This window comes from Phyllostomus discolor, chromosome 11 (genome assembly GCF_004126475.2).
Source record: "Phyllostomus discolor isolate MPI-MPIP mPhyDis1 chromosome 11, mPhyDis1.pri.v3, whole genome shotgun sequence".
Lineage (NCBI taxonomy): Eukaryota > Metazoa > Chordata > Mammalia > Chiroptera > Phyllostomidae > Phyllostomus > Phyllostomus discolor.
The window spans coordinates 66,274,412-66,289,195 of NC_040913.2; the positions used below are offsets into that span (position 1 = coordinate 66,274,412).

Below are 14,784 nucleotides of genomic sequence, written 5' to 3' on the forward strand. Positions count from 1 at the left end.
CTTATGAAGAAGATAAAAAGACAAGCTACAGGCTGGGAGAAATTTTTTGCAAGTCACATATCTAACAAAGTATTTATGTTTAGAAAGTATAAAGAACTCTCAAACTCTACAGTAAAAAAAAATCTAATTGGAAAATGGATGAAAAACATTGTTGTCTGCAGAATAGTGGTCCCCTCAAAATGTCTATGTCCCCAGGCCTATTATCCCAAGAACCTGTGAATATTTTGAGCCATATGGCAAAGGGTAACTAAGGCTGTAGATGGAATTAAGATGGTTAATTATCTGAATTTGAAGTGGGGAGATTATTCTGGATTATCCATGCCTGCATTAGTCAGGGTTCTTCGGAGAAACAGAGTCAACAGGGTGTGTGTGTGTGTATGTGTGTGTGTGTATCCCACTGAGACTCAGTTTGGACTTGTGGCCTCCAGAACTGGTAAAATAATGCATTTATGTTGTTTTACATGGCTCTTTAGGGCACACCTGCCCAGGGAGGACCTCTCTGGCTTTGCTTCCTGCACCGTTTCAGGGAAAGGCCCAAAGCTTCCTTCCACTAGCACCCCAGCTTTCTCTGGTTGGTCCTAAGTTAAAAGTGGAGATAAAAATTAGAAAAGTTATAGTTACTGGTCAGGTTTGGAGCATTTGGGGCCAGTTGTTGCAGGAGTTGTAGCTTAACTACCTGGATGGTTACTACAGACAGTTCTACTTCTTGGTCTATCTATTATTGAAAGAACTTCACTTCCTGAATAATGACTGCAGACAGTAGCTTCACTTCCTGGATGGTTTCTGTAGGTGGTAGTTTCATCTCCTGAGCTGGTAACTGTGGAGATGAAAGGATTCAGGGCAGGGTCCCCAAGATGTTCTATTTTGACACGTGGGTTATTTTAAGCTGAAGGAAATTAAGACACTGCGGGCACAAGAGAAAATTTTACTTTTCCCTTAAAGAATTTAAAATGGGGTCTTAAAATTTTTTTAATTTAATTTATTAGTTGATTTTAGAGAGAGAGAGGAAGGGGCAGAGAGAGAAACATCAATTTATTGTTGCCCTTATTTATGCATTCATTGATTGCTTCTTTTTTTTTAACATTTTATTTATTTACTTTTAGAGAGGGGGAAGGAGGGAGAGAGGGAGAGAAACATCAATGTGTGGTTGTGTCTCGCACGCCCCCTATTGGGGGCCTGACTTGCAACCCAGACATATGTCCTAGACTAGGAATTGAACCTATAACCCTTTGGCTCTCAGGCCAGCACTCAATCTACTGACCCATACCAGCGAGGGCAATTGGTTGCTTCTTGTATGTGCCCTGACCAGAGATCAAACGCACAACCTTGGCATATACAAATGACTCCCTAACCAAACAAGCTACATCTTATGAGCTACCCTTGTACACTCTGTAGCCTCAGGCACCTTACCTTATTCCTTAGTTTAGGATGTCATATATACCTCATTTTACCTTTCTGTCCCTGAACCTCTAATGAATGCGGGGTCTCAACTCTCCTGTATGTAGAATTCCTGCATGTACATATGTAATTAAGTTTGGTTATTTTTCTCTTGTTAATAGCATGTATATTTAATTATAAGGCCTACTGCAAGACCCTAGAAAGGTAGAAAAAAATTCTTCCTTCCCCAGAGATGGTAGTCTCACTTCCTTGACTGATCACCATGGAAAATAATTTTACTGCCCGAATTGGTTACTATGGATAATAGTTTCATTTCCTGAGTGGTCACTGCAGTGGGGTCAGAATTCTGCTCTCATTTACGGTGCCATTGTTCATTTGTATTTTCCCTGCCTTGTGCTAAGGCTCCTGGTCCAAGGATCACACTTGAATGGCAAGGATCCAGGCCACTGGTCTGTATGTCATCATGTAATGGAATAAAAACTTTATACTGCTCTGACGTACCATGAAATAGAATTAGAATAAGATGTACTAACAAACTGATATGAAGAACTTACATACTGACAGTTTCTTTATGAACATATTGAAGGCACCAGCAGTTCTAGTTCCTGCCTGTACAAGAAATGGCCCTGACCACGACTTTAGGTGACACAGATCACTCGACTACAGGAATCTGGCTGGCAAGGACCAGCTCTAGGAGGCTGACATTAAAGATCCATTGGGATCAGCATATCAGGAATTGCCTGCACATCCACAGCCTCTCCCCCTGATGTCTTCGTTTTCCTTTTCACAGAGAAATGTGCATTTCTCTGATCCTTGGCGATGTTGAGCACCTTTTCATATGTCTATTGGCCATCTGTTTGTCCTCTTTGGAGAAACATCTAATTAGCTCCTTTGCCCATTTTTAAAGGAGTTGTTTGGTGTTTTGGTGTTCAGTTTTTTAAGTTCTTTATTAATTTGAGGTATTAACCCCTTATCAGATGTATTGGTGAAAATGTTCTCCCATTCTGTGAGTTGTCTTTTTATTTTGTTGATTTCCTTTGCTCTCCAAAAAAACTTTTTAGTTTGATGTAGTCTCATTTGTTTATTTCACCTTTTGTTTTCTTTGTCCAGGAAATATATCTGATAAAATATTGCTATGAGCTATGTCCAAGATTTTGCTGCCTATGTTTTCTTCTAGGATTTTTATAGTTTAGGGTCTAACATTTAAGTATTTACTCCATTTTGAATTTATTCTTGAGTGTGGTATAAGAAGGTGGTCTAGTTTAATTTTTCTGTATGTATCTGTCTAATTTTCCCAACACCATTTATTGAATGAACCATCTTTAGCCCATTGTATGTGCTTGCTTCCTTTGTGAAATATTAATTGACTATAAAGTTGTGGGCCACAGCAATCAGACAAGAAGAAGAAATAAAAGGCATTCAAATTGGAAAGAAAGAAGTAAAACTGTCTTTATTTGCAGATGACATGATACTGTACATAGAGACCCCAAAGATTTCACCAAGAAACTATTAGAATTGATAAATGAATTCAGCAAAGTATCAGAATACAAAATCAATATCCAGAAATCAGTTGCATTTTTATATACCAATAACCAACTAACAAAAAGGAAAATTAAGAAAACAATCCCACTTATAATTGCTTTAAAAAGAGGCAGCTTCCATCTGAGTCACAGTTTCTCACCTTCCTCCCTGAACAACATGAGTTTTAGCACACACTCCAGCTTCTCCACAAGGACACTGGGCTCCATGCAGTTACCCAGCTGCTGGGTCCAGCTAGCCAGCAGCACTAGGGGCTCAGGCTTCGGGATCTCAGTGTCCCACTCCACCAGCATGAGGGGCAGCTGGGGATCCAGGGGCCTGGCTGCAGGGATGGCTGGGGGCCTAGTGGGCATAGGGGACATCCAGAGCAAGAAGGGGACTATACAATGCCTGAATGACTGCCTAGAGAGGGTGAGAAGCCTGGAGGCTGATAATCAGAGACTAGAGATCAAAATCCAGAACACTTAGAGAAGAAGGGACCCCAGGTCAGAGACTGGGGTTATTATTTCAAAGCCATCGAGGACCTGAGGGCTCAGATCTTTGCAAATTCTGTGGACAATGCCAGCATCATTCTGCAGATTAACAACGCCTATCTTGCTGATGATGATTTCAGAGTCAAGTATGAGACAGCTGACCATGCACCAGTTTGTGGAGCATGGCATCAATGGGCTACAAAAGGTCATTGATGACACCAATATCACTTGGTTACATCTGGAGACAGAGATTGAGGCTCTCGAGGAGGAACTGCTCTTCATGAAGAACAACCACAAGGAGGAAGTAAATGGTCTACAAAACCAGATTGCCAATTCTGGGTTGGCTGTGGAGTTTGATGCCCCCAAATCTCAGGACCTTGGGAAAATCATGGCAGACATCCAAGCCCAGTATGATGAGCTGACTCAAAAGAACCAAGAGGAGTTAAACAAGAACTGGTCCCATCAGATTGAAGAGAGCACCACAGAGGTCACCTCACAGACCACTGAGGTAGGCACTGCTGAGATGACATTCATGGAGCTGAGACATATGGTCCAGTCATTGGAGACTGACCTGAACTCAATGAGGAATCTGAAGGTCAATTTGGAGAACAGCCTGAGGGAGGTGGAGACATGCTATTCCATGCAGATAGAACAACTCAATGGGATCCTGCTGTACCTGCAATCAGAGCTGGCCCAGACTTCAGCAGAGGGGCAGTGCCAGGCTCAGGAGTATGATGCCCTGCTGAACATCAGGGGCAAGCTGGAGGCTGAGATTGCCACCTACCACAGCCTACTGGAAGAAGGGGAGGACTTCAATCTTGTTGATGCCCTGGACAAGAGCTACTCCTTACAAACCATCCAAAAGACCACAACCCACAGGATTGTGGATGGTAAAGTGGTGTCTGAGGTCAATGACACCAAAATTCTGGGGCATTAAAGGCAGCAGAAATGGGGCATCTCTTGCTAGGACTAAAGGCCAATAAAAAGTTCATTGAAGCCCTGGCTGGCATAGCTCAGTGGATTGAGTGCAGGCTGTGAACCAAAGCATCGCAGGTTCAATTCCCAACCAGGGCACATGCCTGCGTTGCAGGCCACAGCCCCCAGGAACCGCACATTAATGTTCCCCTCTCTCTCTTTCTCCCTCCCTTCCCTCTCTAAAAATAAATAAATAAATCTTTTTTTAAAAGCTCATTGAAAATAAATAAATAATAAAATAAAATACCTAGGAATAAACCTAACCAAGGATGTAAAAGACCTGTGCTCAGAAAATTATAAGACACTGAGGAAAGAAATTGATGAAGATACAAATAAATGGAAGTATATACCATGTTCATGGATAGGAAGAATTAACATCATTAAAATGTCCATACTACCTAAAGCAATATATAGATTCAATGCAATTCCTATCAATATTCTAACAACATATTTCACAAGAACTGGAACAAATATTTCAAAAATTTACATGGAACCACAAAAGTCCCCACATAGCAACAGCATTCTGAGAAAGAAGAACAAAGTTGGAGGAATTAGATTACCTAATATGAAACTATACCATAAGGTCATAATAATCAAAACAGCATGGTATCGGCATAAAAACAGACACATAAATCAATGGAACAGAATAGAGAGTTTACTTAATATTACTAATGAACACCGCAAATATTTGTATTGTCCTCCATGATCCTTCCCAGAGGTAGATTGAATTCCACTACATCTATTAGGAAGAAAACTAAAAATCTGCAGTGGTTCCCCATATCAGCAATAAAAAAATTTGAAAAGCCAAAAGATGCCTAGTAAGCCAGTTGTCTTTACAGCCCTTAACTCATTTTAGGAAATGCTATTGTTCTTGTGCAATTCCCTGTGATTTGAGGATTGTCTATCTGGAACCTCACCCTTGCCCACAGAAGAGCCCTGACCTGTGTGGACCAGGTACCTCACTCTGAGCTCAAGACATAGAACTTGGTCCTGGGATGGATTGTGATCTAGGTGACTCAACTGTAATGCTTCCTTTGGGGCTTTCTCACTGATGCTTTTAGAGAAAACTCAAGACTCTCTAGTGAATGGAGCTGGATGATACTGTGAGACATGCAATCATGTTCATTTCTTGTGATGAAAGTCTACTACCAGGGAGAGTCTGGGGCTGATGCTCATGAAAAGAGCAGGGGAAGAGAGGAGTCTGATGAGAGAATGGGAAGACCTGGGGCATCAGCCCCAGCTTGTCAAGGACACTATAGAACCGATGGCTCCAGCATTTGTCTTATAACTCAGTTAGTTCTCCAGCCTCCTTCCGATGCATCTCTTTCCACTTAAGCATATTTTGTTTGGTTCTGCCACTTGCACTTAAGAGTCCTGATTAACATCCTACCCCTTCAGACCTCAGGGTCTGCATAACTAAGGAAAGCACCAGACTAGGCAACTGAAACAAGTAGAGGGCAGAACCCTCTATTATCTTAGGCCACACCAACCTCCCCACTTCTTCCCAGTCACAGACTCTGGGAACAACTCTTCCCCACACATACAGGACAAGACTCAACTCACTTCCTGTCATGATGTCACAGACCCTGGGCACAGCCCTCCCCGACACAGGGCAGGACCCAGCTCACTTCCTGCCACGATGTCACAAGTCCCTGGACATTCCACAGTATCCTGGAGACCAAGGTGAGTGAAGCTGAGGGGCATTCAGGAGAACGTCCTCCTCCTTCAGCTGGAGGGAACATGGCAGCGAATAAAGGAGTGACCCTCTTTGTCCTGCTGCTGTACTGCTGTCACAAAGCTGAGCAACCGATTAACGCATCTTCAGGTACAGTCACAGTGGAGCAAGCGGAAGGTAGAAAACGTGCTCTTCCCTGAATCAGCTGACCTTGGTCTGGGTGAGAAGGCAGGGGGTGCCCTGGGCCTGACAATGTCCTGAAAGAAGCTAACATTTCAGCTTTCTTTCTTAAGAAAACAGTTTTGAGGCACTCACCAAGGAAGTATTCTTTGAGTTGCTGGGTGCCAAAGGGTCCGTGCTGCTGTTGTCCCTTGAGCCAGCTCATTCCCATTTATGCCTTTCCAGCTCCCAGGTGCAGTCCAGGGATTAAGAGAATCCTCCTGCTGCACCCCTAGGCCAACTCTCCCCTCCAGAGCTGGTCTCCTTGTCAGACAGTGAAAATCTTAGGTTCCCTCCAATATCTGCCCCACCATGAAAGACAAGTTAGAGGCAGTTTCTAAATCATTTTCTCAGAAGAACATTATTGGGTATCCTAACTATACTTCTGGGGTCTTTCTGCATCAGTGAGCACTTTGGCCATTGGCCACTAAGTTGGCCTGACCATGAGGAAAGAGAGGGGAGCAGCAGCCATGGGCCTCCTGATGAAGGAGGTTACAGCCTCATTTTCCCCAGACTAACCAGAGCATAACTACCGAGTTCAACAGTGAGCCTTTCCTGATGGCCAGGATGCGCACCATGCAAACACGGAACAAAAACAGTCGACAATCGTGATAACACAGGCACCAGGCCAGTTTAAAACTGTCAGTAAGAGGTGACAACAGACAAAATCCGATACAGCAGCTACACTTGACAATACATTTTAGAAACCGTGCGGATATTACAAAACATAAATATTTTTCTGCATAAGCTTACTGGCTGACTTGCACAATACTTCCATTATAATTATGGGACAGACACAAAATGAAAAGAATATTTTTAACAAAGTGCTTGCGCGATGCAGCTGTACCCATTCTTAATGACGCATTAATGTCTCCTCCAAAGAGAACTGTACTTTTGTTTGCTTCATTTACCGAAGGTCAGCACACTGGGAAGCGATTGTCATCGCAGCACAGACCTTTTTACATCGTTTTCCTGTATTGTTCTAAGCCCTCCGTGCGCAGATGAGTCAATTGGTATGCAGATTGTCCATCATTAAACCCATTTGAAAATCAGCGTTGTCATTGGTTTAGTGTTAGAGCTTCAGCGTCTGCAGACGCCACTTGAATGCTCTGCGCTGCAGCAAGAGGAAGGTGGCCCTGCCCAGCCTTGGGGTGTTGTCAACTCTCTGGTCAGCCTGCTGCTACCTGGGGGGTGGAGAAAGAGGGTGACCCTGACCTTGAGTTAAGGGAATGAATAGGAAGACATCCCAACTCTAAGAAAGAAGAGTGAGATGAATCCTTTGGTAGGAGGTGCAGAGAGAAAACCACTGCTCAGAGTCACCACACGCTGCCCGGGCCCCTGCAGGGTTAGCTCAGGTCAGCAAGGCCAGGAAGGCTTGAGGTCAGGAGTCCAGGGGTTCTACAAAGGACTGACATCTGAGTCTGGTCAACTCCCCATGAGATTCTGCTCTGACCTGTAAACTCAACCACTCAGAGTTGCTCTACTCATGAAAGAGGAGAAAGCAGGGTGACCAGTCCTTCTGGGTCTTCCCCTCCCATCTAGAGAACCTCAAAGCACCACAACACCCCACACTTTCTCCACATCATATGCCTAAGCTTTCAGGTGCACTCATTGTTGGAACTGTTCATAAAAGAGATAAAAGTGTGCTTTTTACAAAAGGATTGCCGTGTCCCCCTTCATTTGCTCTCCTCAGAGCACTTGCAAGGGCAGTCATCCTTGGAGCCAGGACATGTTTTATTCTCCTAGAGGGAGCATGGCACCAGTGAGTGCTGCCCAGGAGTGCAGGCGTCAGCTCAGAGCACACGGGCAAACGTCACTGCATTCTCACAGCCACCCTGCCTGCCACTGTCCATGATGACGACCCGAACCCAGGAACTCCGTGCAGGGCTCTGCAAAACTGAGTCTATTTAGAGAGAAGTCAGTGCAAATTCAGCGAAATTGTTAAACTCTTAGGGTTTTCATTTCCCAACTAGGTCCAGCTACTAAAATCCCACCCAGACCAAAAACTCAGGAGGATATGCCTGAAGCATTTGTTAAGGAGCCTCCTGTTATCAAACATCTGGTCTGTACCTGGATGGGATTCGGTGACTGTCAGTGGATGTTTCCCAGGTAACCTGGTGCATACTGCACAAGGTAGAGGGGTTTGGTTTGAGGCTAGAATCATGTTCCCATGTCCCATAGCTTGAATGCTTACATCTAAGAGTCTAACTCCCAAGAAATTAAGAAAGATGTAGGATTTTAGGTTGTTAGAACTAATAAAGGTCTTGGAGCCTCACTTTTTAAAGTGAGGTCCATGAGCCAGCAGGGCCTGCATCACCTAGGGAACTTATTGGAAATCCCCCACATGGGAGCATGGATCTCACCTAGGGCTGTTGAAGAGAAATACAGTGCAACCACAGATAACATTTTCAATTTTATAGTGGTCACGGTTTTCAAAAAAAGAAGCAAGTGAAATTAATAACATTTTTAATATTATTTCAACATGTAACCAATATAAAATTATTATTGAGATATTTTAAGTCTTTATGTCATTAAGTCATCAAAATCCAGGTGTACCTCTCACACTTAGAGGACATCTCAGTTGGACCAGCCATATTATGCATGAGTTCATGTGACCAGAGCCACAGTGCCCAAAGTTCTGGTCCAACCTACCATTTTCTATTTGGGGAAACTGAGGCCTAGAGAAGTCCTCTGAGCAGAGAGCTGGGACTCAGAGCATGGATTCCTGAGCCCCAGCTTATGTCAGGACACTTATGTTCCCTGCCACCTACTCATGGGAGTAAGTATTTCAGGCCACCCAGGGGAAATGGGACACTGATACTGCTGTAGAGGCTTAGAAGTCTCAGGAGGACAACATCAAGCATAACAGCACAGGGGTATAGAGGGGGAAAGAGAGCAAGGGATTGAGAACCTATTTAAAGAAATAACAACATAAAACTTCCCTAAATTGGAGAAGAAAAAAAGACAAGTCTGGTTGCTTGTTTGTTTTGTAGATTAGGTTCCACTTATAGGTGAGATCACATTGTGTTTTTCACGGCCTGGCTTATTTCACTTAGCGTAATGCTCTCCAGATCCATTCATGCTGTCCAGAGATGTTGAAATTAAGAACAAAGTGACAGTAACCAGAGGGGAGGTGAGAAGGGATAATGGAAGGAAAAGTGGGGAGAGTTTTCAGGAACATCTATAAAGGACACATGGACAAAACCAAAGGTGGGTAGGATCAAGGGTGAAAAGTGGGGATGGCTGGGGTAGGGGGGTGGTGTCAGGGGGGAAATGGAGACAACTATACTTGAACAACAATTTAAAAAAAAAATTTTTTAAAAGAGACAAGTCTGGAAAGTGCAGAGTCCCAAATTGTCAGGATGGGTGAGGTAGGACAATTGGGAACCTAGTTACAATTAGCATTTTGGACTAGAAATATGGCCACCATCTGGACTACAAGTAATATGGCAAGTGAACTTTGACCCGGAGGAGGTGGTGATGTCAGACCAGGAGCCACCAATGATATGTTGCATCTTTATTCACCAAGAACCGATCCTTGGCTCCCGCATGAAGTCAAGCCATATAAAACTCCCACTCTTTCCCTTCTCCCGCGTGGTCTTTTCTTAGCCCTTTCTCCGGGCAGAGAAAACATCGCCCGGGAGTACAAACTTCCAAAATAAATCTTACCTGCCTGTTTTCATGGCTAATTGGCTGTTTATTTCCTCGGCGGAGTCTAAGAAAACCTTACACAAACAAGATGAACCCAAAGAAGCCCACACCAAGACACATCATAATTAAAATGGCAAAGATGAAAAACAAAGAAAGAATTTTAAAAGCAGGAGCAGAAACATAAATTAGTTACCTACAAGGGAATTCCCATAAGACTGACAGCTTATTTCTCAAAAGAAACCTATCAGGACAGAAGGGATTGACATGAAATATCCAAAGTGATGAAAAGCAAGGACCTACAGCCAAGACTACTCCACTGAGCAAGGCTATCATTTAAAATTGAAGGAGAGAGAAAGAGCTTCCCAGAAAAGAAAAAGCTAAAGGAGTTCATCAACAGTTCATGAAATCAGTATTATCAGAAATGTTAAAGGGACTTCTTTAAGAGGAAGGGGGGAAAAGGAACATAAATATGAATAATAAAATGGCAATAACTATGTACCTATCAGTAATCACTTTAAATGTAAATGGATTACATACTCCACTCAAAAGACATAAGGTAGCTGAATGAATTAAAAAAACACCCATATATAGTGACTATAAGACCTACCTCAGAATGAGTGATATACACAGACTTAAAGTAAGGGGATGGAAAAAGGTATTTCATGCAAATGGAAATGAAAATAAAGTTGGGGTAGCAATACTTATAGCAGACAAAATAGGTTTTAAAACAAAAGCTATAATAATAGACAAAGAAGGACATAACATAATAAAGGAATCGATCAAACAAGAGGATATAACCTTTGTAAATATTTTTGTACCCAACATAGGCACACCTAAATATATAAAGCAAATATTGATGGACATAAAGGGAGAGATCAACAGTATTATGGTCATAGTAGGGGATTTTAACACCCCATTGACATCAGTGACTAGATCTTCTAGGCAGAAAATCAACAAGGAAACAGTGACCTTAAATGACAATTAGACCAGAAGGATTTAATTGATATTTTTAGAGCATTTCACCCCAAAGCAGCACAATGTACATTTCTTTCAAGCAAGAAATTGAAAACTTATTTGAAAAAAAATGAAAGAGAACTTCCCTAATCTGGCCAAGGAAATAGACTTCCAGGAAATCCAGGAAACTCAGAGAGTCCCAAAGAAGTTGGACCCAAAGAGGAATATACCAAGGCACATCATCATTAAGTTACCCAAGATTAAAAATAAAGAGAAAATCCTAAAAGCAAGAGGAAGGGAGAAAATTACCTATAAAGGAGTTCCCATAAGACAATCAGCTGATTTCTCAAAATAAACCTTGCAAGCAAAAGAGGGCTGGAAAAAAAAGTATTCCAAGTCATGAAAGGCAAGGACCTACATCCAAGATTACTCTATCCAGCAAAGCTTTCATTTAGAATGGAAGGGCAGATAAAGTGCTTCCAAGATAAGGTCAAGTTAAAGGAGTTTATCATCACCAAGCCCTTATTATATGAAATGTTAAAGGGACTTATCTAAGAAAAAGAAGATCAAAAATACGAACAATAAAATGACAACAAATTCACAACTATCAACAAATGAACCTAAAAAAAGAAAAACAATGAAAACAAACTAAACAAACAACTAGAACAGGAACAGAATCAGAGAAATGGTCATCACATAGAGGGATTTCACATGGAGGGGAGGGGAAGGGAGGAATAGGAGGGAAAGGGTACAGGGAAGAAGCAGCATAATCAGTAGGCATAAAATAGACAGGGAGAGGTCAAAATGGTACAAAAAACAGAGAACTCAAAGAATTTATATGTACAACCCATGGACATGAACTAAGTGGGGGGGATGCTGGAGGGTTGGTGGTGCAGGGCAGGGTGGGGATAAATGGGAAAAATTGGGAAAACTGTAATAGTATAATCAATAAAAATATTTAAAAGGAAAGAAAAAAAAGAAAAGAAAGAGGATCCAAATAAATAAAATCAGAAATGAATGAGAATTGGCAACTGACATTCCAGAAAATTACAAAGTATTAATAAGAAAATGCTATGAACAATTCTGTGCCAACAAATCAGAGAGTCTGGAAGAAATGGATAAATTCCTAGAAATAAGACTAAAACAAGAAGAAATAGAAAATCTGAACAGATAGATTATTGCCAATGAAATCAAATCAGTAATCCAAAAAAAAAAAAAAACAAAACACCCAAGAAACAAAAGTCCTAGACTGGACAGTTTCAAGGGTGAAGTTTACCAAACATTCAAAGGACAATTAACATCTATCCTTATTCAAGAAGAGGGAAGGCTCTCATTTTATGAGGCCACTATTATCCTCATTTCAAAACCAAACAAAGACATTACAATAAAAGAAAATGATAGGCCAATATACCTGATGAACATAGATGCAAAAATTCTCAACAAAATATTAGCAAACAAAATCCAGCAATACATTTAAAAGATCAAGTGGGATTTATTCCAGGGATGCGAGGTTAGTTTAATATCCACAAATCAATTAAGCTGCTATATTACATAAACAAAAGGGATACAAATCATGAGACCATATCAACAGATGCAGAAAAAGCATTTGACAAAATTCAGCAATCATTTATAATAAAAGCTCTTGGGTAAGTGGGAATAGAGGGAACGTACTTCAACATAATAAAAGCCATATATGACAAATTCATTGCTAACATCATATTCAACAGGTAACAACTAAAAGCGTGACCATTGTGCTGCAGGAATGGGGGAACTCACACCTGCCACTTATTCATTTATTCATTTATCCTCCACCACAGCTAAGGAATATATTTGCAATATATTTCACTGCTTTATCGGGGCCTCATAAAAAGCCCAGAGAAATACAGACCCCATCTTACAGAAGAGAAAACTGAAGGTCAGAGAGAAACATGACTGAGATCACATTGTGGTGAGAGCAGAGCCAGGATGTGATTCAGCTCCGATTGACACAAAGTCCTGGACTCTTATGTTATGATCTTCTTGGGAGAGGTCAGAAGGATGTAAAGAAAGAAAAACAATGCCACAGGATGTAGAAATCAGGCACTACGTTAGTGCCTACATGGGGACAGCTTGAGGAAAGTCTCAGAGGGGGCAGAATGACAGCAGGGGCAAAAAGAATTGTGCCTACACCTGGCACCAGGTTTCCAGTGTCATATCTTTTGGGGTCAATATTTATTGTCCAAGGAATCTGAATGGTCTCAGGTTTCCAGAAATTACTTAGGAAGACAGTGGTCTCCCCACCGCAGACAAAGTTCTTTAAATAGCCAACTCCGGTGTCCATGGAGCCCCTGAGGTCCTGTTCCCAGTCACTGCATCACAGACTGCATTAGTTCGTGTAGAGCAAAAAGGTGTGGGTCCTACATCACTGACTTTAACATAACCTTGTGTGCTTTTCCTAAGATGAAGTTCTAGTCCAAGATGTATTGAATCCAAATAAATCATCCAGGTTTGGAACATACAGGACAACAGCAATGCTATCAACAAAAACATTCAAGGGAAAAAGCAAGTATACATTTTTAACCCTATAATCACATGTATTCCTAGGGGTCTATGGTATTAAATGCACAACTCCATCATTTTAGCACTTAAGGCCAGCTACTTCTGGGGCAAAAGCAGAGATGTGAAAGAAGCCATTGTCCCAAACAATTCCTATAATCTGCTCGAGACTGAGGAGGTCCAACTTAGACAAATTCCCTTCACTTTGGGGTGGTCTCTGGGGTGCATGTGCAAGCCAGTGGGTTCAGCTTTTGTAGATACATGGGCCCAGGAAAAGAGAAACGTTCCATAAACAGCTAGTGTGGGGTGTTCGCCTTAGCTTCTAAGAGAGCAGGCAGAGACCATGACGCCATTTGAGGGGATCAAACTCAGGTCTGAAAAAGGACATGCCCAAGGCTACACACACTGCTAGTGGTGAATGGAAGCAAAGAATATGCATTTCCCAAAATGCAGCTTCCTGTTGCCCAAAATGTGCATAAATAAAGTAGCACACTGAGAACCAAGACAGAGTATTTGGTTGACATTTGCTGAGGAGAGTGTCCGGTCCCCAAAATCTACATGCAGTGCATGAAAACGCACAAAGCAGCAGGGAAGTTCAGCATTTTCTTGAAATTTTGCATCCAGATGTAAATTCCAAGTCCTTGGATTAGCTCACCCAACATCTGCCGAGACCCAAACTGCTGGGTACAGGCGGTCAGATGATGCCCAATTCTCTGTTTACATATTAACTTTCCAATGCACATCCCCAATGGAACTCAAAAACTCGATTAGTATTCTACCCTAATGTTTTAAAATAAAGTATGGGCTGAAGTGTTTACGTGTGTAATTGAGAAAACATTTCTTCATTTTTTTTCCATGTTCTTTAAAGATGCCGGCACTGATGAGAATGATCAAAGTGGTCCTAAAAGTTATCATGAACTGTCAGATAATTCACAATTCTCTCTTGGCAGTGAGGACAAAATGGTCAATAATGGTAAATGCAACCCAATAACTCCCCTGCCTGAGTTGAGAGCTTAGTGAGGAGCACAGAGGGGCCAGACAGATGGAGATGCAGGCAGGCCCTGGTGGAGGGTGGCTGTAGAGGGGGGCGAGCGTGGTTGGAGAGCCCGGCTGCCTCACCCTGCCTCTGTCAGGGCCCAGGGCCCGCCAGCTCCCAGCCCTGCCCATGGGTCTGACCTTGGTGCATATGTATTTTCTTATCATTGATGTACCTCCAGAGTAAATTCTTAGAATTGGGACGGCTGGGTCAAAAAACGAGTGAATGTGTATGTAATCTTAACAGTCAGATGGCACCTAACTTTATATTTACGTAATTTTCCAAAACACATTTTCCAATAAAACTCAAAAACAATATTAGTGTTTCAG

General features: G+C 42.1%; 1 protein-coding gene across 1 annotated transcript; it reads left to right on the top strand.

Annotated features, from left to right (window-relative positions):
- Positions 1–3,096: 3,096 nt before the first annotated feature.
- LOC114508472 (keratin, type I cytoskeletal 18-like) lies at positions 3,097–4,364 on the top strand. Its single transcript, XM_036011119.1, is given in 3 exon segments — positions 3,097–3,391; positions 3,394–3,565; positions 3,567–4,364. Coding segments are annotated over 3 exon segments (1,248 nt in total). The 3' UTR covers positions 4,348–4,364.
- The last annotated feature ends 10,420 nt before the right edge of the window (positions 4,365–14,784 follow it).